Genomic DNA, 24,428 nt, shown 5'->3' with positions numbered 1-24,428 from the left:
GGCATTTAATAAACTTCCTTTGACTTTTTCCTCACAGTCCCAGCTGCAATGGTGAATCCACAGGATTGTTTGGGAGGCTGTCCCTTGCTGTGAGATTGACAGTGACCTCTCTGCCCCCCTGAGCCCAACCTTGCCTTTCCCTAAATGTTCATTCCCTCAGCCCCCTGGGGCAATAGAGGTTGGCCTGGGCCTGGGAACATACAAGCAGGCCTGATGAGAGGCTGTCTTTAAAACAGAAAGGTTTCACCAGGAGGAGGCTGGTGGCAGTCCCTCCCAATGGGAAGGGCATGTCTGAGAAGCCCTGATATCAGTTCTAGGCAAGGTCACTACAGGACACACGAGCTGCATGATACACAGGCCTATTGCCAGTACTGACTCTTCTTTTCTCCTCAGTGTGGAGTAAATTTGGGGACTCTCAAAAAGAAATTCAAGCAAGAGCCTTAAACTCATTATATTGTTTGTTACAAGTATTTCTAAGACACTCCCCGCCCCCCCCACACACACACACACTCCCTTTAAGGAATATATGGAGTAAAAAGACTTCTGGAGATGGGGAGAGGGGAAGGTGGCTCAAACTTAAAGCAAGGCCTGTGAATGAGCCTCAAATGGGCCAGTCTCAGCCATCTCTCAGTAAGTCCATGGAGGGTAGCATGGGCCTTTCCAAAACTGTCCTGGGATACCTGTCTCCCGAGTTCCAGCTAGGGCTCTGCCTCCCCATGTCCCCACAGGGTCTGGACTAACGCCCTCCTCTTGTATGTTCCTCCCTAGAACCTCTGGTTTGCCAACCCTGGGGGTAGCAACAGCATGCCCAGCCGCACCCACAGCTCCGTCCAGAAGACCCGCTCGCTGCCCGTGCATACTTCCCCACAAAACATGCTGATGTTCCAGCAACCAGGTAGGGCCTGGCTAACACTCACTCCCTTCCCTCTCTCTCCCTTGACGCAGAATGGAGGCTGGGATGCCAGAATAGATGCCCTGGTGACCCAGCCGGAAAGTGCTGAGCCTCAACTGTCACCACACATTCTTTAGAGCTGCCGAAAGCCTTTCCTTTTTTAAACCATGCCTTGCCAGCGTGAGCAGAGGCTGCCTAGCAGGAAGCCAGAACCTGAAGTCCCAGCACTGGTTGCAATCTGACGGGGATATTTCTGATACTTGTCAGATATCTGGATTCCTAGATTGATTGATTAAACCAGCGATAGCTCTCCCTGGAAGAGATCCCTGTGGAAAGAGGAGGAGGGGGAAGGATGTGTGCAAAGAGAGGATATAACAATGAAAGAGAAAAACTTGAATGTTGGTGTCACTGTGCAACTGCATTGGAAAACAGAGCCATGGTTTCTTGATTCAGGAGTAACTTGACAGAGTGGACTCAAGGCCAGATGGGGAGACGTGGTCTCAGTCACCATGCCTCCTAAAACAAGCTACCTGAATCTCAAACAGCAAACAGATCCTTGAAGCCTTTCTCTGCACAGGCACTAACACTAGACTCCAGACTTGTACAACACCACCTAGGCGATGGCTACATCTTTCAAGATTCCCCCACCCCCAGTGAATATACAGGAGGTGCACCCTGTCTTTGGGTAGCCTCACCACACCTCACAGCCTGGAGCCCTGTGTCCCAGAAGCAATAGTTTACAAGGCTTTTGATTTCAATGCTCAGGGTATTAGAACTCTAGAATATCCTGGGCTTTTCTTTTCCCTCCCCCAACTCATAAAGATTTTTTTCTTGGATGTTGCAAACCCCCCCTTAAGGCTTTAAATCCCTCATAGTGGCCAATGCACAGCAGCAATGCCTACTTCTGGTCTCCTCGTTGCTAATGACCTGCTGGGCTAACCAAGGGCTCCCTTCGGGCTCTGCCCACTCACACTCAGCACCTGCTGGGTGGTATCTCTGTGACATGGCCACAAAGGGTGAGGCAAGTCATAGCCATGACCCAGAATCCCTCAGTGAGGATACAAGAAGCTGTGGCAAGTCTCCACTAAGGGTGCAAACGCCTTGGCCTTGGCTGGGCTTCCAGGTGCACTTCCTGATAACCAGACAGTAACTTTGAAAGCTGGCCTTGCTTCTCAGCTTTCCTTCACAGAAATGCCTCTCACCTCCAGGCCAGATCAGAGTCAACCTGAGAGGTCAGAGCTGGGTGTGGGCCTTTCTAGTCAGAGGAACCCAACCTGGTCAGCCATGGGGTCTTCTCAGGATTCATACTGAATTCTCCAAGTTCAGTGCTGAGACTGAACTTGGAGAATTATAGCAGCAAAGCAGACTGTGGACTTCATCTTTACACAACTAGGATCCTGTAAATGTGAGCATAAAATGAACTGGAGATGGGAACTCCCCAATGGTTGTCTTGGGTACAAGGTATGTTTCTCAACCCACCCACCCCAGCCTCAGCTTCTTAACGTGAGTACACATGCACTTAAAATCATACTTCCAAACCCAAGACAACAATGTCTGAGAAAGCATGGACTTTGTGAACGTCAAAATAATTGCCCTACAAAGGAAGACCACCTCTGGGGGATATGGAGAAGCCGCCGTGTTGTGTGTGTGTGTGTGTCTGTGTGTGTCTGTGTGTGTCTGTGTGTCTGTGTGTATGTTGTTAACCAGTCACCTTGCTCAGTTGTGCTGGCTCATCCCTCTTTCCCACACTGCATAGTCGGGATGTCTCAGACACCGCCTGTGGTGGCTTTCTGCTTTATTTCCACCTGGACAGGTGTCAAGTGTGCTTTGGTTCCAGTGGGAAGGCCAGTATGTCACTGCTGACTCTGGCTGGCCACCAGGCCGGCAGGGCCTCCTAGACTAAGGGGACAAGGTCTGAGACACTCAAGGGGCCTGGAGCTCAGCACACCTGTGGCACCCAGCAAGAATGCCACCTTGCCCAAAGGTGGGGTTCTTTCTCATCTGGAAATCAAACTCCAAAACTGCTTGGCAAGTGATCCTTCCTTCTGGAAGCAGTTCTGTGTCTGTCGAGCCAGACTCAGTCACTCTTGGGCTTCAGTCAGAGAAGATCTCAGGGTAACCTGACATTTAGATGCCATTGAAGGTTCCTTACTTGCCAGGAGCACCAACAAGAAGTTGCAGAGGGGCCCAGAGCAGGCTTTCCCACAAGAAAACCACAGGTGGGGTCGAACTCACAAGCCTACATTCTGGAAATGGCACCCTTCACTTGCACAAGACTGCATGCAAAGAAAGTGCTCTTGAACCAGAGGACCTGTGTGCAAGATGGCAAGATGGCACCATTTCACTGAGTGATACCTGCCTTATACATCAAACCTTGCCCATGTACTGGCTTGTTACTGGAGTCCTCCATCCTCAGAAAGCTGCGTACCTGGAAACACAACCCTCTGAGCTGTGGCCCTTCGTTTCCTTCTCAGTAGGATGCCTTTAGAAAGAATGAGGACAGTGTCCTGAGCCCACTGTGGAATGTAAGGGACTGCTGTGCAGAGACAGAGGCCCGGTTAGGGACCAAAGTGTGTGGTGAATGTTGTTCCCCACCTTTCTAATAGACCTACGCAAACAGCTTGACTGTGGCTCAGAGACAGGAGGCAGGGGAGCTGGTCAATGGGTCAACTTTACCCCAGCCAAGAATGCATCTGGGCAAACCCACCTTCCTCCTCTGAGCGTCTACCTGGGCAGAATGGCCCTCTGTCATATCATCTGACCTAATGATACACAGACATGTGGGTCCCAGAGGATGGCTGCAGCACAGGCTCCTCCCCACTCATGTCCCCACCACCATCAGCCACAACATTTAAGGTACAGCATGCTACACTCTTCCACTGGCCACGAGCACTTCCCTGTGATCGGCCTTCCCACCCCGGCTGGTTGTCTGTATCCAACCTGTACTAGATCTTTTCCTTATTGCCACCTCCCTGTTCTGAGTCCTCTGTCCCTCCAGCCACCTCCCCTTTTCTTCCCTGTTCTGAGTCCTCTGTCCCTCCAGCAGTGAGGGACACACACATGAAAGTCCCATGTAGCTGGGTAGCAATCAGACTAGGTGGTCAACTGCAAGGTGGGTCGCGCAGGTTTCTTAGTGTGCCCATCCTGTTGCATAGCCTTAAGTCCCGGTGGAATCATACCTCACAGACTGTGCTGTGACACGTGATGCCCAGTCCAGGGGCTGTTTCTGCCTGGAATAAGCCAGCTGAGTTTTTAAAGGACTCGGACAGAAGTGCCCCTAGAAGAGATGGCCAGTGGCTCCTTTCCAGATCTTCTGAGATCACAGTGCTCTGTATGTGGGGAAATTCTAAAAAGGCACAATTTAAGTCACAAGTTGGGGCTAAATAGATAGATGGTTCACTGGTTAAGAGTCTTACTGCTCCCCTAAAATACTCAGATACCACCACCACCACCACCACCACCACTCCCACCACTACCATCACCACCACCATCAGGTGGCTCACAACCTCCTGCATCACCACCACCAAGGTATCTATGCTCTTACTTGGCCTCCATGGGCACCTGTACATGTACGGTGTATACTCACTCAGACATACACATTACATAAAATTTTAAAATAATTTTTTCTTTTTCAGTTTTGAGTCCACCTTAACCCTTCAGAATCCTCACCAAACCCTAGAATAATCTAATGATAAAAAAAAAAAAAGAGAGAGAAGAATTCCTGTTACAGGTTTAATATTCATTATCCAGTGTGTTTGGGACCGGATGTATTTCAAATGTCAGGGTTTTTCAAATTCCAGAATATTCGCATAAACTCCACACCAATCTGAATGTCTGAAATGCATCCAAATCCAAAGTATTGGTAGCATCGTGTCCACAAGGAAAGGTTCCAGATTTGGGCCTTTTCCAACAGCTCCGAGCGGTGGTTCCAGGGCAGAAACAGACTTCATGGAGACAACAGTGAGTGGGTTCAAGGCAGTCCTTCCTATTGTCTTACTGAGCGCCTTGCAGCCCTATGATGCCTGAGACCTACATACTAACATGTATCTACCAGCCTGCAGCACAGCCTGATTGTCCTGGAGCTAAATTTAAGGAGAGTTCTACCCCACTAAGCAGCAAATGACTGAAGGGTGTTATCTTGAGACAGAAGCCCCCATCTATCTGATCAGCCTCTCTGCCCGATGTGTGCAGCAAGACGTCATTGGTCTGTTTTCATCAAGCACACAATTAAAAAGTCACACTGTTAAGGTTCTCTGCGGTGTGAACATATGGGCTTCACCAAGACTTGGAATTCTTCAGCACTGCTCTGCGAGTGACGGGGAGCGTGTCAGAGCAAAGAGTGGAGACAGATTCAAGCAAACCAACTTCCCACCTAAATGAGCAGCCTCGGCGATGCTTGGAGACTCTGGAGCTGAGAGGCCTGTGTTTCGCAGCCTCCTTCCTGGAAACACGCAATCCCGGGCTTGGAGAATGGCATGTTGCTGCGTGTTGGCAAGAACTCCTGCAGCTGAGACTCTTCTCTCCAAATGTCGAGCGTCTTTATTTATCCAAATCTCTCCACAGTGTTTGTTTAAAGGGGAGCGCTAGAGAGTAAACGCACTCTCCCAGTGAGCATATGGCTGAGTATAATTGCTGAAGTTTGTTTTTTTTTTCCTCCCCTTCCGTATTTGCTAACTAGCTATATATAAAATTCTGTTTCTATTTTATGAGTTTCACACCCCAAAGGCTGCTAATTTTTGCGTGCATATGATTTTCACATGAATGGATGAAAATACAAAAATAAGCTTCCCCTGGGATGGTCTAATTGCCCCAGCCTTTCCCTTAGCAGCAGCCCCTTGGTGGGCTCAGGAGAAACTCCTCCCATCTGCTCTGGCTCCCACGGTCCCTGGAAGCCTCAGAGGTGTCCACCCTCTCAGGAGCTGGCCCAGGTGTCTTCCAAACCTCACGGATGCCTCAGCTTGCCACAGAAAGGCCACTGTCTGCTGCTTGGTGCCTTTCATATTGTCCAGTTTTGCAAGCCCTTCTCTGAGAACTTGAAAGGATGGAAATGGCACCTGCCTCCCAACCAGCCGACTGGGGAGAGCACAATTTTCAAGAGAAGACCTTTTAAGAAAAAAAAAAAGTTTTTTTTTTTAATGATCGTGTGTGCGTGGGGTGGTGGGGGAGGGCGTGCATGGCCTAGCATGAGTGTGGAGGTTAGAGGATCGCTTTCAGGGATCACACTCAGAGTGCAGCAAGCCCCTGTAATCGCTCAGCCATCTTGTCTACCCGAGAAAGGAGATGTTGATGGATAGCTGATTAGATAAAACAAACATTCTGGTTTAGCCCTTGATGTCAACTTGTTTTCTCACTAACAACCACCCAGCACTTGTCCCCTCAACTGTGTGCCCTCTTTGAAAGGAGTGAAAGAGCAAACAGCCTACCCTTTCCGCAACATCCTTTCTCCCACCACCAGGTGGAAATAACTCCCAAGAGAGAAGGAACTGCTTCCCAAGGTCACATAGAGAAGTAGTGGCAGCGCTGGGGTCCCAGACACTGGAACACACCCTTTGCCAACACATGCCTGCAGGGTTTCATTCTGCCTCTGTCCATTGGATGTGGTCGAAGAGAGCTAGATTTAGAGAGCCTGATTCTAGACAATCAATCCACCGTCGCTCTCTACTAGATGCTTAGGGGCATCCCAAGGTCCCACAGGAGGAGGGATGAAATGGAGTTAACACCGAGTCCCAGCCAGAAAGAGAGGGCCCTGGAGCTGCCTTCCATGGGAGAGAGAAAGCAGTAGTGCCTGAAGATAGAGGACACCCAGAGGCTCGAGGATCATGCCTTATCTATGGCTGTATGGAGAGAAGGTCTTAGCTCCTCTAGTCAATGTGCTTGGAGACTTGAAAATGGTGAACAGTCATGGCAGGCAGGAAGACATGGGTCTTCTCCTAGCCCTATGTCTCCTACCTAGTTTTGATTAACTACCAGTATTCTTGAGCCCCACTGGGGACTGAGTTTGTTGGGCAGTAAAGGAGCTGGCATAGCAGAATCGTTAACATAGTCCCTCACTCAAAAGGGGAATGTGCTGGGTTGGGAGTATGTTACCTGCCCCTCTTGATAAAGCAGAATTTCACAGGCTGGGTGCCAGACTCAGTGACTATTGCTAAACCACGCCCCAAGGACACAAGCCCTAATCTAGGAGGGGCAGATGCACGAAACACCCCCTAGACTCTGTGACCACTGAATGCATAAAAAACAAAACAAAAACAAAAACAAACATAAATTTGGGGACTGGAGAGAGCTCAATGATTAAGAGAACTGGCTGCTCTTCGAGAGAACCTAGCGCCCATGTGGCGGCTTACAGTTGTCTGTAACCCCATTTCTAGGGGATCTGACACCCTCACACAGATGCATGCAGGAAAACAAAACAAAACAAATACACAAACAAAAACAATGCACATAAAAAATTAAATGTAAAGAGGAGGAGGAGGAGGAAGGGAGGAAGAAGAAGGAGGAGGAAGAGGAGGAGTAATTACGGAGTCAGGGAAAGACTAAGCCAGGGCAACACTTGCAGGCTGACACTGAGGCAGGGAGAACAGCCCTGCAAAGGTTCTGGGAAGAAGAGGGTTTGCAATGGAGCAGAGGAAGAGGGAATGTTATGAGAACAGGGCTGTAAGGAGACCTTGCAGACCATTGCTAGGGTTGGCACTTAATTTTGCAGGAAAGCCATCACAGGGTCCGAGCAAGAGTGAGGGCCCATGACTGGGACTGGCTATTTTGTCATGAGTTTGCTTCCAGCTGCCTATGTCTACAATGGGCTCCACGTGTGACAGACCTCACCATGCTGGCCCTGCAGGTCCCCTTGAGCTCTCCTAAGCAGAGGCACGCTAGACACTGATCCTGGAACCAGGTGACATCATGGATACTTTCTGCTTGTCTTGTTTGTCCCAGTCATCAATGTACCCTTTTCTTCCTACAGAATTTCAACTTCCCGTGACTGAACCTGACATCAACAATAGGCTGGAGTCCTTGTGCCTCAGTATGACGGAGCATGCCCTGGGAGGTCAGTATATCCTCCCCGCACACCTGGGACAGCTTGGGGGAATGGGAAGGAAGTAAGGTGGTCTGACAAGACAGGAAGAGAGCAGCTGTGAGATGCCATGGGTCCCTTATCTGCAATCTCTATGCTCTGTTCCTTTTCTGGAAGATGAGTCAGGGAACTGGAGGCCAGAGAGACCAACACCATCCCCCAAGCCCTAGAAGTTCCATCCCTCAGTACACACTGGAACTCCACAGCAATGGCCCCAGCCAAACGCAGGAGCTGAAGGCTCAGACACACACAAGGCATGGCTTCCAATGGGAGCATCCCCCAAGGCATTGGATATGTTCCCTCTCGGCACTGGATCCACCAGTCTGGGCCAAGCATATCCCAACATGCTCTAAAAATAGAATTTTTGAAACAAAGATCCCTGCTTGTTTTTCTAGCTCCCTGTGGCAAATGGCTTGTGTGACGCTGGAGCCCTAAGCTATCTGAATTGTCCTTTGCCATATGACAGGCACAGGCTGCACACACTCACATTCCCGAATTAGAGCCAGGAACATGCTTCCTAAGGCAGATGCCCCTGATCGCATCAGTCTGACCTGCAGTCCCTGTTGTGCCTGCCCTGGGGGCTTCAGTGCCCTCCTGGGCCCAAGCTCAGGGGTCTCTTCCTCGCCCTGCACATTTATGGGGAATTGGCAAGAGCAGAAGAATTGAGATGCATACCCTCCCAGCCACCCATTTCTGTCCTCCTCTTCCTTGTAAGAGCCTCTGGCTCACAGAGAGGCTTTCACAAGGCTGCCATGAGCCTTCCCAACATCCCTCTGCCCCAGAGATGGGCCATCTGAGATCTGAGCCATTGCCACACCTAGGGCCCAGCTGAGCATCCTCTGGCAGCAGTGGATAGAGAGGTTGATGTCACCTACTACTGCTGAAAGTTTTGTCTCCATGACCTTTTTGACTTTTAGATGTTTAATCTCTGTATGCTAAGGATTGTTGTGAAATACAGGCTTCCTGAAACCAACCAGTAAACAAATGGTCTGCATGGAACAGAGAAGGATTGGAGCTCCCCCAGCTAACTTAACTGTCAGGAGGGAGCTCAAGGGCCCCAGGGCTATCATGACCCTACAAGGGCAAACAGAAAAGCTCCAGGGAGCCCTATCTGCAAGCGACTGTTCCATCTGTCCAGTCACACTGATCCTTGTTGTCTCACAGCGCCTCTGGGAGCTGCCACAGCTCCTCTTCCAAATTGAGTAAATGATGGGGTGGGGTGGGGGCACCCAAATAAGGACCAGCAGACTATGGTGTAGCCATTCAGTGGTAGAAGTGCCCGTAAAACACACCAATGAGAAAACCACAGCCCAGAGTGCTGCTGCCCCTCAGCCCAGGCTGCCTGGGGAGCCTGCTGCCTCCCACTGCCTCTGAGAGTCAGCAAGGGAAACTGACCTTCTCCTGCAGGGCCTGATGGACCTCAGAGAACTGGCATTTGGAAGCTCTTATCAAATGGTTAAGTACTGCCATTATCGTCATTATCAGAAATGCCAAACACTCTTTATTCGAAGTTTTCATTGAACAGACTTTTTTTTTTTTTAAGAAGGTTCTGTTTTCACAGAATACCTCTTGGAACTGATGAGTTTGTACTAATGTTCTCATCTGGTTAATCTTCTAAGCCTTTTTATTGCTGTGGTTCACACACACACACACACCAAATAATCCCCTTTTATGGGTAGCCTCCTCCCAAGCCCTTTCAGGGGCAGAGGATGCAAATGAAGTAGAAAGTGGCCCAGTCTCCAGTGCAGGAGCACTGTGGTCTCCAGCTATGGCAGGGTCTTTGTGGGCCAGCCCTTTCCAGGTTCCAGCAAAGATGACATTGCTGGGGACATCGTGCAGACAAGTTAAGTCATTTTATAGGAAGACAAATGGCCCAGTAGGGGCTGGAGAAACAGCCTAGTGGGCAAGGTGCTTGCCACACAAACATGGGGACCTGAGTTCAAATTGACAGATCCCATGTAAAAAGCCACGTACTGTAGCAAGTACCGGTAATCCCAGTGCTAGGAGAGTAGACACAGGCAGATCCCTAGAGTTAGCAGGGCACCCCATCTAGCCATATAAGCGAGCTCCAGGTTCAGGAGACCGTCTCAAAAGATAAGATGGAGAATAATAACTAAGGAAGACACCTGATGCCAACCTCTGGCCTCTACTCGCACAGACGCTCACATGTGCACAGTGTACACATACAGATGCAAATAAGAACTCTAAAATGAATGAAGGATAAAAGTTCCTGTGATGTGACTCAGGGATGCAGGGGGAAGGCACCGCGTCATCTTTATCCTAGATGACCATCCACGTGGTCCACAGTGCCAACTTGGAGATGCTTCTGATGTCTGCTCATCTCTGTTTCCTTGGTAACTGCTGTCCTCACTTGTCGAAGCCCCTTTTCTCTTAGCCTTCCTTTCCTCTCTTCTTTCGCTGAGGCCCCTGCAATAAAATGCAAAAGCACACCCAGGTAGAGGGCTGTGAATCTTTCTTCAGGCTCTTTGGGTTTTGCCTATGGTGTGTGACCTGAGGTTTTGGGAAAAGATGGTCTTCCGAGCCCCTTATAGAAGGGCTCCAGGAGCTGCAGTAGGAGGCTCCACTGTTAGAGTCCGAGGCCTGTACTAAGAGAAAAGTACACAGCCCTTCCTCAGGGGTTCTGAAGTTCACACTCCCCCTCCTCTTCTGTCTCCCCTTCTCCACTCACCCCTTCCCTAAGCCTTACCATCCCTCTGTCACAGATGCAGAGAGACTATGCAAATTATTTTCTCAAAGCGCTAGGATGGCATTTATTGCAAGTGGTAACTGTGAAACCTATGGTGCTTGCCTGTGCGTGGCACCCCCTGAGGTTACCAGTGTACAGCTTTCACGACTGCAAATAGTAAGCCTGGCTTTCCTCGGAAGACATATCACATGGTTGAAATTCAAGCCTTGGACTTGAGCTAGTTGAGACTTTCACACTCCTGGCTCCTCGCTTTCACAACTCTGAAGGTTTAGCATTAATGTGTGGGCCAGAGAGCTAAGCAGGAGTGGGCCCCACCTCTAGAGATGTCTCAGACATCCCCACAGTAAAGGGACCTCGACACACACTCCTTCCCTCCGAAGACTGTTGAGCCCCACGCACAGGCTCAGGATGACACCGCAGGAAGTCATACCTGTAGTCTAGCAGATGCTTCAGCATCCCAAACTGGCAGGGACCACTGGTTCCCTTCTGAGAAATCCCTCCCTAAGTCGTCATAACTTGTACACATATGCTTGTCCATTCTTAGATGTATATACAGAAAAAGAGCGCAGAGACTCTATCAAAGTCAGTGTCTTCACTGTAACGTCCTGTTAGACCTTTGCAAATTACTACCAGTTTAGGACCCAACAAGGTACACATGTGATCTTGCTAGATCATTTTTCTTTTTTTACAAATGCATGTGAACCTATAATTACCTCAATGAAAATTTCAATTAAAAAGTGTGTCTCTTCCAAGTCCCAGCTAACAGAATTGTCAATATGACCCTTGAGCGTGGAGGCTAGGACATCCCTGTAGTGGGCTCACTGACTTGCTATGTCACCTAGGTCCTCAGCTTTCCCTGGAATGCCCAGGCACTCCTATCTTCTCCTTGAGTCTTGTATTGTGTCTAGAGATGCTCCCTCCACTGGACCTAGCAAGCCATGGTGGGAACTGGGCTGGACACACTGGCTGGCCTCTAGAGCTTGGCAAAGCGAAAGACGGCCTCTGTAACTAGCTCATCACTCCCCTCCTCCAGCAGTTATTGAACACCATCTTTCCTACCTGCGATGACCAATCCATGCCTCTCTCTGCCTATGTTGTGAAGCCCCATCAGTGGCAACATGCACTGGCATGGGTACCTCTTCACTGCCCTCTTGCCTCTCGTCAGACCATCTGACACTTGCCAGGGGAGGCCATCAAAAGTGATATAGCGTGGTTCTGCTGTGTTTAGGTCCCCAGTACCCACCATCTAAAGTCCTTTGATGGTTGGGGATGCTGCTGAGGACTGTGTAGAACCCTTGTGGAAACAGGCAGCAGAGGATCACCGAGTGGCCATCAGCAACTCTGTCTCACTCATAGCTTCCTGTCTCTGAAGCATATGTCCCTCCCACAGACATACTTTTTGCAGTCTGACCAATTCTCTAACATTTCAAAGAGCCATGGGTAATTAAATTACCCTTCTGCCACCTGAAGCTTCAATGCCGGATAAGCACAACATCTGCCTTTGCTTTCCCTGCCTTTACCCCTGTTCTGCAGCAGAGAGTTTGGATCAGCTGTCTCTGTCCCCCTGGCTGCACAGTGTGGGCAGGAACAGGTCTTTGGCCGTTCATCAAGGACTTGCAGTAAGAGAGAAATAATTCCAAAGAAACAGGTGTGAATGCCACAATTCCATTTGCTTTTCTATGAGACCCCTTCTCTGTCTTTCCAGGCCTGCTCCTGCCTCTCATCCTACACCCTAGGGTCTACTGCCTGCCTTTCCATTTGATAATCTATCATTCCACCTCTCTTGTCCCTTCCCATCTTCCCATCATCCCCTCCTGAATCTTCCTTGCTTAGCATCCAACCAGCTCCTTCGACAAGCCGTTTTGTGTCTTTATGAAACCACCCTTGACTTCCAAGGCCGAGTTATACATTCCTCCCTCCGTGTTCATTCTTTCTTGGAAAACACTGGTTAGAGCCACCATCACTCCAGGCATCATTGTTGACTTACGTGTCTGTAATGTAAATTCTAAAATGTGACTATTTGGGAGATTAGAGCAGTTGCATCTTGGTTCCTGGGCTTAATATGGCTCCTGTTAAACAAAAACAAAAACAAAAACAAAAAAACAACCTCTCCAGATGTTAGATGGGTGATAATGTCAGTGAGTGTGTGTGTGTGTGTGGGGGGGGGGGTAGATAGGAAAATGAGTGGATGGATGGGTAGATAGGGTAGGTGAATGGGTGGGTGTGTAGGTGGCTGAGTGGATGGATGAGTGGTGGGTAGGTGGGTGGGTAGGTGGGTGAATGGTAGGTAGGTGGATGAAAGAGTAAGTGAATGGACAGGTAGGTGGGCATGCAAGTGAGTTAGCAAATAAAGCCTTCATCTTAGAGACCAGTATGTTCAAAGTGCTGGCCATGCTGGTAGACAACTAGCCCAGACTGGTTTTGCTCAGTAGTCCTCTGGTTTCTTCCACAGACGGGGTTGACCGGACCTCCACAATCTAGAAACTGAAGATGACAGTGACCGCGCTGGCCGTGAAATGGACTGCTGCGGGCCCAGTGTCAGCCATCTTCAGGGTTGCAGAGACTCTTCCAAGACACTTTGCAGCCTTTTTCCCCTGGTCCCTCGCCCATTTTGATTTTGTGAGAGCGTAGGTCATCCTTGTAAACATATCAGTAGACCTGGGGTTGGTTATGTTGTCATTTGTTTCTGTCACGGGATGGGACGGTATGCAGGGTGGGGAGGGGACTCTCGGGGGAATGTGGGGCTGGGAGGGGGTGGAGGGATGCTAGTGGCTTCCTGGATGGAAATGGAGTGGGGAAGAATATTGCTAGGTGAGATATGCAAGAGACACACAGGAGGGAGGTAGAAGCCCTGCCCTGGGGAGCCTTCTCAGAGCCCGGCTTCACAGTCAGGCTGCAGAAGACAGTGGACACAAGCAAGGAGAGCAAGATGGCGGCCAGCCTGTTTGTGGCTCCCCTGACCGGATTTCCCTGAGGCCCGGCTTGAAACAACCACAAGAGAGGGCTATATGGCACCAAGGGCAAGAGGAAGAAATTCCCTCCAGCAAACTTTCAGATAAACTTTGATTTGTGTATTGTTTACATAAGAATTTTAAAGGGTACATAATGTGTAGAGTGTGGATAGAACTTCTCTTCATACTATGGGTTTTTTTGTAAAAGACTAATTATTGTTATGGATTCATTCTGTCTCATCTATTTTTATAATAGCAGCAGGGTTGTCTTTTTAAAAAAAAACAAAACAGCTGCCAAGCTCTGCTTCTTGGGAAGATGATTACAGTCAAGTAGGCCTCAAGTTACCGTCTTCAACCATGAGGTGGGAGGAGTGTGTGGATGGGTCTGAAGGATAAGGATGTGGCTGAGACGAACAGAGTACTAGGTGTGGACACCAGGATGATGGCGCTGTGTGATCAGTTATGGATTTGCTCATAGGCTATCTAGAGATGATAAACTCTGCAACCTCTTTCTGGGCTGGATTTGCATCCCACGCAAGACCTGTTTTTTTGCTCCCCACCTCCCCACAGGCTCCATCCTACCAGCCCCGGTCTCACTCCACAGACACACATGTGGATAACAGTCCCTCTAGAAGAGGAAACACAAGGGTAGATGGTTTTCTTTTGCATGAAGCCTGACACTGAAACATCTGTGATGGAGACTTTGCAGGAGCCTAGGCCTGGGAGTCATATCTCTTCTCACTCCATCTCTGCCAAAGAAGAATGGCCCAGCAGTAGTGTCACAGAGAGAATGCAGAGATGCAGTAGGTCCTCGTGGTCCAGCTCCACCATGGGCAGAAAAGGGGACAATGAAAACAGAAGCAGGAAAGGTTAAGTTCATGAGAGAAGTGGTTGCTCTCTCTATGCATGTGAGTCAGAGATTTGCTGTGTTGTGGGATGGTTTATCCAACCACGCACAGGAAAGAGAAAACCTCCACACGTACATTACACAGCTCGAGATTAACTGTAACACCGTGCGGGAATAGATCTATTTCTTAAGGGCAACAAACAATAGTTCAGAATTTAATGCAATGAAGGATATCAGAGGGAATCCAAAAGAAATTATGTGCCACAAGGGAGAATTAGCTGCGTAAATGTGACGGTATGAGTGAGTAGCCGGAGGCATGATCTAGAACATAAGGCCTGTCTAGTAAATGGGTAAGACAGATTCCTCTTTAAAAAAAAAAAAAAAAAAAAAAAGTGACATTTAAAACCAGACCATGCAAATGACTTTGCCTATGGTTTTTTTTTTTCAAGTTAATGAAGTGCACACAGACTCTAAAGGCCTTAATAAAAATCCACACAACTGTGTTTGCCTGTCAAGATTACAGATGTACAACCTAGCCAAGCCTTGGATGCTACAACAGAGATTTTGAAGTCCTTTTACAGGGCAGGGCCAAGGGCACCTTAAGAAGATTGAGCTTTTAGTGAGCACGGACGACTTGGATCATCACCCCAATCAGCACTTTATAACAACACCAGAAACAAAAGATGCAGGACACTCCTTGGGTGACCAGGTCTTGAAGATGCAAATTCATGTGCAGAAAGAGGCAGCATGTTTAATTTTTATATGTAGATAGATAGATATTTTTTTTAACCAAGTGCCATTAACATTCATCCCTCGTGTCCCTTTCCAAGCTCAGTGTTGGGGAAGGAGCTGGGATGGAGAATCAATCCCATGTCAGGCAGAATAGGTTAAAATGTCGAAGGCCAAAGGGAAGGCCAGAGGGTCTGAGGAAGTGTTTGGAGGATGCTGGAAAGGTTAACAGAGAGGAACAACAGGACTTCTCGTCCTGTAGGAAGGAGAAGGTGTTTAAGTCCGCTACACGCAACGCACGTACCCATAAGGTCGTGGGATATTCAGAAACCAGTTTGTGAACACAATCACACGAGTGCGAATCTTTTAAGAGGAAGAAGACCATAGAGTATATTTGCAAATCTGAATTTCTATTTATTCCTTCATTGAATATAGAAGCAATGGTTATCTGATTATTAGAGATATTATTTTGGATATGTCACTTATTAACTCGCTATGGCTGGTACCCATGATAAAGTCTGTTATTCGTAACAACAGAATTCTTTTTTTTTAAAAAAAAGAAAAGCTTATTTTTCATTGACTGTATAGATTTATCTACTTAGTTGTGGTTTGCTATGTTAGTGTTTTTATTTTTATTTTTTAAGTTGTGTTCTGATGATTTTTAAGAGCCTCCCCCCCCCCACCTTGATTTGAGTCCTGTGTTGACTGCAGGTATACAGCTCAATTTAAAAATCCTAAAGCAAAGAAATTTTATTTATTAAAAAAAAAAAAAAGAGTCGAACAGTTGCATGCCTGAGGCTGTGAGGTGACCTTTGGGAATAAGCTGCAGTGCCTTTTTTTGTATTTACTCATTGACCACCCGCCCCCATACAGCTGTTTTGTATTAAATAGTAAAGGTTTGAAACTTTCTGAGTAAAGTCTATTTCACTGCATAGGTTCTCCCCGCCTCCACCCCACCCCCCCCCCGCCCCCACCTGCACCTCGGGCGCCCTGATTTAGGCAGCATGTCTGCACTGTCTGAGACACAATGCTGGTCTACAATATCATGGGTGATGTTTTATTGGTGCTTTTTTGTTCATAGTGTTTTCTTACCAGAAAACAGTAGGAAGAAACACAAACTGTACAAGACACAACACGACTGCTGCTGCTGGTTTGTTTTGTGTGTTCCCCACCCCCACCTGCTTTTTGAGTTTCACTTTCTTATTACACAAATCCAGCAAGCAAAGTAGCCGCCAGGTGGGTCCCGCCCGCCTGCCTAGGGCTGCTATTTGCATCAAGCGCTCAGCCTGGGTTGAGCTGAAGGTCTCTTTCTGGTACCCAGGCCGGGAGCCGCAGCTGGGCCCCACCTCCTATTCTCCCGATGCGACACTGAGGGAAACCAGAGTTTCTTTTGAGGTGTCGCTGGCTGCCTTTTACAGAGTGGGCATCTTCTCTGGGCCTTCCTTTCCTCTGTGCCTCTAGTAGCTAGCTAGCGCTGGTGCAAGGTTTGTAGATCTGTGCACCCCAGAGCTAGGATGAGGGCCGAGCGATGGAGGGGAGGAAAGTGGATTCTGTTGGGCGCCCTTCCTCTCTAGCCTGAGTGGGGAGAACCCACCCTGCCCAGGGTGCTCAGGTGTGTCTATCATAAACAGAACCTGCAGAAGAATAAGTTGTACACAGAGCTGCGATGATATCTGTGTTGGCTTTGTTTTTCAGTTTGTTTTTCTTTTCTTTTTTTTTACAACTCATCAGAGATGTTTGCAAAGCGACTTTTTTTTTTAAATCCTTTATCTTGACTTAAAGGTGAATATGTATCCCTCTGGGAGGAGCAAGAAGAAAGCAGGAGTGTTAGTGATGGCAAACAGGAGACTTCCTCCCTTATTAATATATAACCCTCACGTATTTATGCCTAACGCAAGCTGACTTTCAAAGAGCTTCCTTTCGTTGCATGCCCTGTGCAGGCATCTGTATTGTACATGCATGCCTTTTGTCCTGGTTTCCTGTATAAAGTTAGTGAACAAAGAAATATTTTTGCCTAGTTCATGTTGCCAAGCAATGCATATTTTTTAAATTTGTCATACATGGAAAGAGCATGTTTGTTACATGTGAAAGCTCTACTGATGCAGATACACTAATGTTTGAACATGCTGTTCTTTGCAAGTGTACAGTTTTCAAATGTTGTTACCAGTGACAACACCCTTGTGGTCTAAACTTGCTACAATGTATTTATTATTCATTTCCTCCCACAGAAATAAGAATCATGGCTATATTTCATATGGTTATATTGAGAGTGAAGGGAAATGATTAATACAAGGTTTTGTAACACTGGTGTGTATGTGTGTGTCTTTTCACTCTCTCTCCTCTTTTTGTAAATATGATTAACTATTTAAAAAAATGTCTCTTAGAAATCAGCGCTCACTGAAGAACCAGCATGAACTCCACCCACGTGACCATACCATGTGACCACATCATGTGATGCCCACCATTAGCTGCCTACTCCTTTCTGAAACAGGTTGGGGAAAGGATGGGCAGAATGAACACAGTTTGATCTGTGCCCAGTGAATGCTTTGTCCAAGGTTAATGCAAACTACTACATGGTCCATAACTTCCTCCCTCACTTGACTGCCTTTGGCACATCTTGCACCTTTATCATAGCATAAAGAAACTGCCACCTTGGAATCTTGGGACTTCACCTACATGTAGTTTGGACCCCATTCTAACACTTGTAACTCCAATATAATGACATATAATACATGGTAATCTCTGAGTACTGGGTGGTTAAGAGTATGACTGGAGAGGCAGACTTTAGATTGACATCTGGCTTCAGCATCCTCTAGCTATGTAATGAGGGCCAAGACTCTTAACCTCTTGACCTATGATGACTCGACCTTTATGTCTTTGGACCTCCAAGCCAAAGAGAAGTGAAGACAAAACATGAGACAGAGGCTATCCCCACCTGTAACCTTGCAACCGCAGAGGTCTCTAAGATAGCCTCACTCTTAGAGACGAGATCAATGAAGTTTTAGTGTTTGGTTGCTGTGAAGAGACACCACAACCACGGCAACTCTTACTAAGAAAAACATTTAACTGGGGCTGGCTTATGGGTTCAGAGGTTTAGTCCATTATCATCATGGCAGGCAATCTGGCAGCACACAGGGCAGACATGGTGCTGGAGAGGCAGCTGAGAGTTCTACATCTGGATCTGCAGCAGGAAGAGTGACTCTGGGCCTGGCTTGAGCTTCTGAAACCTCAAAGCCTACCTCTGATAATGCCACTCCCTATAAGTCTATGGGGGACATTTTCATTCAAACCACCACCAATGACCACACAGCAACTCCCCTTTCTTTCAGGCTCAACAGTTTAAAACACATTTTTTTTTTTAAATCTAAATTGGTGCTTGAAAGCATACAGAAATACCTCATACCCTAAGATAAAAAAAAATGAAATTTCTCATAAAATCTTTATAACTCAAATGAGCAATAAGACAGACACACAAGAAAATATTGGACCTCGCTTTTAAATGTACAGAATGGGAAGAAACAAATATTAGAGACCAGGGCTCAGGGGAGCGGGTGGTTAGCACTGCCTGGAATAGAGCTGGGGCAGCTGATCCTGGCAGCAAGGCTAGTGCTCTCTGGCTTTGTAAGGGGATGTTCAATCCTGGAAAAAGGGCCTACACAGTGGAAAGCTCCCAGGGCATCTCATAGCCCTTGCACCAAAGAGATGTAATTCCACTTATTAAAAAAGGAATTGGAGCAGGCAATAATGGTGCAGGCCTTTAATCCCAGCACTTGGGAGGCAGAGGCAGCTAAATGTCTGATTTTGAGGCCAGCCTGGTCTACAGAGCAACACACACACACACAAACAACTGCTGAGAGTGATAACATCAGCACTAAGGAGACAGAGGCAGATGGATCCCTGAACTTCAAGGCCAGCCTGTTCTACATAGTGATTCCAGACCAGCTCTGACTATATAGAAAAAAGAGAACTGCCACATTTATACCATCAGGATATAGAAGGGGTCACAGGTAGATTTAAGAATCTAAAAGGCCACAGGCAAGTTATCAACTCACAGTCACTGAACAATACTGGGGGAAATCCACACTCTAAGAAAGTGTCCTGACTCATCCCATTGGTCAGTCACCACAACTATCACCCACAGAACAGTGTTTCCTACTGACAATTTGCATCCTACCACAGACCTGCAGAGAGTATTTCACAGATGCTACAGCTGCTGTCAACTTGACAGAATTCTGAATCACCTGGGAACCGCCTCTGGGCACACCTGTGAGAGGTGAGCTCTCCTGCACTGAGATGAGGTTTGCCCACTGTGGGTGGAACCATCCCTTAGCTAGGGTCTTAGTCAGTATCCATAGACAGGGAGCAGAGCAGCAGCACTCACGTATCCTTTACTCTTTGTTCTGACTCTGTGACCAGCTGCCTGGAGCCACTGCCTCTCTAACTTCCCCAGTATGATGAACTGCAATCTCCAAACTGTAAACTGAGATTAGCTCTTTCTCCCTTAAGTTGCTTTTATTGGAGTATTTTTATCACAACAAGGGGAAGAGAATCTAAGACATAAGACAACAGACGTGTACAAGCATCTCTGCTCTCTATTATTTCTGTTCACATATCTTGGCACTTGAGCCCGCACCTTCCTTCCTTGAGGGTTTTATTCTCTGAGCCCTTAGCAGTAGCTCCGGGATGCCCTAACCCATTCTCCAAACTCCACTTGTGGTTACTGGTTGACTTTTCCCATTTAACAGAATTTAAACTTACACTGGCACCCTGCCGCATTTTAGGAGATCAAGCAGACAAAATTAATCTATCCAACTTCTGCACAGCTACTGTGTTCTACTTTGTGAGTCTCTGAGGACAACCAACAGGAAGAGATAGATGGTAGGGTTTGGGTGCCAATAGACCATCCCCAGAACAGAAGTCACTCATGGGTCTCAGGGATACCTAGAAATTGGCCCAAGAGTGAAGACCAGTTGGACCATGAGTTATGTCTCAGAGCTGCAAACAAAACAGGTGGGAACAGGGAGTAGATGCAGGGGCAACAGGTGAGAACAGGGAGTGGGTGTATGGGCCACAAGTGGGAATAGGAAGTGAGAGTATGGGTGATAGGTGGGAAGAGGAAGCAGGTGTAGGGATGGGCATGTCACTTCTGAAACAGACGTCTTTGGGAGCCGTCTGTTATTAGAGCAGTGTTCCTAAGCCACCCTCCAAACTACCCTACTTCCTCATCCTTGGCTCCTGGCCTTCGAGAATTGAGAATGGAGGGTGGCTCGTGTGTGTGTGTGTCTGTGTGTGTGTCTGTGTGTGTATGTCTGTGTGTGTGTCTGTGTGTGTGTGTGTCTGTGTGTGTGTGTGTGCGGGGGTGTACTGTATGTGTGTCTGTATGTCTGTGTCTGTGGGTGGGGACTCTGTGTGTGTATGTGTGTGTGTGTGTGTGTGTGTCTGGGGGGGGTAATGTGTGTTTGACTGTGTGTCTGTTGCAGCAGGAAATTTAGACTAAGAAAACTGGGAGATAAAGATGACATCACTGTGGCTGAGGGCTCTACTGGAACAAATGATTGTGTCCTCCACGCTCTAGCCTGTCCAGTCCTTCTCTTGGGCCAACCTTGTCCAAGTGGCTTCTGTCCACAAACACTGACTCCTCTATGTCTTCAACTGTGGAATATTTTAAGCTCTTAAGTGTCTTAAGTGGCTCCTACTTCAACTTTTAAAAACAGCCAGGAAGAATTTTTGGAAACTTTATAAAGCTTGAACTTTATACATAAAAATATGTCCCCTGACCTGCAGGAACAATCAGTGGGGACCCAGGGCAGGAGAGAGAGAGAGAGAGAGAGAGAGAGAGAGAGAGAGAGAGAGAGAGAGAGAGAGAGAGAGAGAGAAGAAACATGAAGAATGAGAGCAAGTCAATCATACTGATCAAGCTCTGAAAACTTTATTCAGGAGTGGCAATGTAAGCATAAGCAAGAGGAGGCTCCAAGGGAGGGGGGAAGAGCCCGGGAACTCTCTGAAGGTCAGGTGGTAATCTTCAGCTCCTGGAACCAACTGTCACAGTGTCCTCTTTTCCCACAAACATTCTTACTGTTATGACCACGAATGTTCTCTCAGGATTGTTTATGTAAGCTAGAAAATATCCACAAGGCCATGGCTGTTTATATTTCACTCAGAGAGCATGTTCTTTATATTGCATTTTTAATTTTTTTTAATTTTTTTGTTTTTGGCTTTTGGTTTGTTAAGTATGATGCAGGAAAAACAAAATGATACTTGGTCTCTCAGCAGACTTGGTGGGACTTCAAGCAAACAGCTTGAAGCTGTTCTGCCTGTAGTCCTGGAGGACCTACAGGCAAACATAATCAATACAAAGAGATTTAACATCCCTTCTCTGAACCTCCCGAGCATCTCCAAACATTGACCTGTGAGTCCTTGACTTGCAGGATGGAGTGTATCTACACATGTGGCTGAGAGAACACAGACACATATTACAGACAATCCCATGTCCATTACTAAATACATCAAGCCAATCTCCAAATGAAGAGCAGAGAGCCAACAACCTTCTTTCGCCCCTGTTCTCTGAGGCTGGGACAGTACTGTCTCCTAACAACCCTGCCTAGTTCTGCCTAGATCAAGAATCTGAAAACTCGCTTACCTGCAGCTCAGTCCAGTCTATCCAGGTTTGCCTCTAGGGTGTTCATGTTCACCCTGCTCTTCAAAACACCAAGATTTCAGGATCCAGCATTCGATCCAGGCTTCGATGTCTCCCCTGTACATGTGACATCCTGAGATTAGGATGCCAACCAGAGAACCTCAGCACCAAGGTTCTCCGGGGCTCTGGGGAAGTTCAGAGTTACAGTGAGGTTGACACACAGGACAAAACCTGAGTTGCTCAGAACATCCCCACTCCCCGGGTGCCTTCAGCCTCAGCTTAAGTCATATGAGCCTAGGAAGCAGTCTATCCTAGGGTAAAGAAAATGGGACCCAGCTGCTCCATAGTATGAAGTAATGGCCCTTACAGCCCGGGTGGAACCGCCGATAGAGCTCTGCTCTGGTCTCTGGGGTCCCTGGAAAAGCCTCCTCATTCACCATTCCTTGCCCCTTGGAAGAGAGTAACACCCCAATGCTAGGAGCAGGCGCCACAGTTAAGGGACGGCGACTCAGTAAGAGCCTCCAGTCATCAGTGGCTCACAGAACAGCCTATTTGAACAGATATTCGGGCACTGAGCTCTCTCAGAGGAGTGAAGGAAATCAGATGAAAGGGTTCCAAATCTGGATTTAGCATAAAAATGAAGGAAAGAGGTGCCCTAATTATTCCTCCTTAAACTCCTGGCAGTGCAATGTGGAGGGAGACTCCTCCCACTTGGGAAGGAGAGAAGAGAAAAATCCAGGCTTTGCATGTGAAAAGCAGAGCCAAAATCCGACCACATTTCCAGACCTGAGCTGTTAACCAGGTTAGCTGTCTCCTTCACTGCCCCTCAATGTTAGAACAGAGGCAAACGCCACCTTCTCACTGACAGGTACAACAGAAAAGCAAATGTAGCTAGCATTCTGCCCTGGAACTCAGTGCAGAACCTCTGCCAGGAGCCAGAAAGCTAGGCAGAATTCCACAGCATCTGACTAGAGGCCAGAGACTATGCCATCTGGGCCCACCCAGACCTAGGTCCAGAAGGGGTTACCCTTCTTAGGCAATCACTGAAAAACACCAAATGTGGATTTGTAACCAACTTGAGCCTGAGGGCTCTCTACTCGTGAAATACTGGCAACATAGCAACCAGAGACTTGTGACAAACTGGTACTTAAGGTTCCATCTGAAAGTCAAACGGCAGAAGTGACCACAGGCTCTGAAGAAAGATAGGCATCCTGCTTACAATTCCTGGAAGGCAAGCCACAGACAAGGGCAGATGCTGAAATCAGGAGTAAACAGAGCCCTTTGTTGTGCAGAGAACATCAAACACCAGCAAGCATCCCAATAGCCTAGAGAGGAACCTCTAATCCCTGCACTCAGAAGGCAGAGATGAGCTTGAAGGCAGCCTGGTCTAAATATTGATGCCTTAAAAGAAAAAAAAAAAAAAGTCCAGGGAGGAGGTCAAGAGAGCTCAGGTTCAATTTCAGTTTCTGGTTTCCTGCACTTATATCAGGGAGCTCACGGCTGCTTCCAGCTCCAAGAGATCCAACTTCTCTGGCCTCTACGGGCATCTACACTCATAAACACACATTCACACTCACATTCTAGCTCTCTGTGGGATCAGGCACCCTCTTCTGTGCGCATACTGAATGCTCTAACACAGCCCACACACTGACACAGACCTGTAAATAAAGATAAAAAAAAAAAAAAGACAGATGCTGCCTATGAGAAGAAACTCGCCTCACCTCTAGAGACCACCACGTTGAAGTGGAGGCGGAGAATAGACAGTCCTCGCAAATAGAATCTGAAAATGGCAGAAGTACCCCATTGCATCAGATAAATTAGACATTAAGTCCAAAGGATAAGAAGACACAACGAAGGTCAGTAATTAGCAATGAGTTGATTTGGCAAGAGGAAATACCACTATAAATGTATGTGTGCCTAGTAACCTAATTTTAGACCTACATGTGTAAGAAATGCTAACACGCCTGAAGGGAGGACTAAGTAATATCCAAGTGACAGCACACTTTAGCATTGTAAGAGCCACACGGACAGGAAAGGAATAGCAGACTTACGCTGTATCCCAGACCAAATGGACCGCTCAGACATCTGCAGACGGTTCAATCCAAATCTACAGAATACATAGTCTTCTCAATGGAACACAGAACACTCTGTAGGCCATATCATAGCCTCAAGGCAAACCTTAACAAATTTTAAAAACTTGAAATTATGTTATGTCCTGAAGTATCAAGAAGAAATTAAGAAGAAAATTTAAAACTTTTCATGAGAATGGAAACACATCACACCAAAGCCTTCAGGATCCAGGAAAAGCAGCTCCCAGAGGAAGGCTTAGGGAGAGGGTGATATTAGCTGAAGAGGAAGTACGGGACATGTGAGACATGAGAGGGAAAGAGTAGGAGATTCTCAAGGAGGAGACAAGTGGAGCAAGGAGGGTGGGAGAGATGGGGAGGGAGAGCCACGGGAGTATGCTTCCTTCAAAAACAAAATATGTGTCCGATACAGCATATGCTGATTATTTTAATTATAATAAAAAGAAGGGTGCTTGTAACAACAATGCCTATACCAGAAGTAGCAGATTTCAAATGAGCACTCTATC

The 24,428-nt window shown here is 47.4% G+C and overlaps 1 protein-coding gene across 7 annotated transcripts in view; it reads left to right on the top strand.

Annotated features, from left to right (window-relative positions):
* Positions 1-13,333, top strand: part of Samd4a (sterile alpha motif domain containing 4A) — a 216,553-nt gene extending 203,220 nt beyond the window's left edge. For all 7 annotated transcript variants that reach the window (XM_029469337.2, XM_021181616.2, XM_021181615.2 and 4 more), the window contains 3 exons: positions 769-895; positions 7,854-7,937; positions 13,124-13,333. In XM_029469337.2, coding sequence (XP_029325197.1) covers positions 769-895; positions 7,854-7,937; positions 13,124-13,152 — 240 coding nt within the window. In that variant the 3' untranslated portion in view covers positions 13,153-13,333. The remainder of the gene's footprint in view (positions 1-768; positions 896-7,853; positions 7,938-13,123) is intronic.
* The last annotated feature ends 11,095 nt before the right edge of the window (positions 13,334-24,428 follow it).

The sequence above is a fragment of the Mus caroli genome, unplaced genomic scaffold (assembly GCF_978045245.1).
Source record: "Mus caroli unplaced genomic scaffold, Mus_caroli_1 scaffold_12, whole genome shotgun sequence".
Lineage (NCBI taxonomy): Eukaryota > Metazoa > Chordata > Mammalia > Rodentia > Muridae > Mus > Mus caroli.
This window is presented reverse-complemented; position numbering and strand designations above follow the sequence as displayed.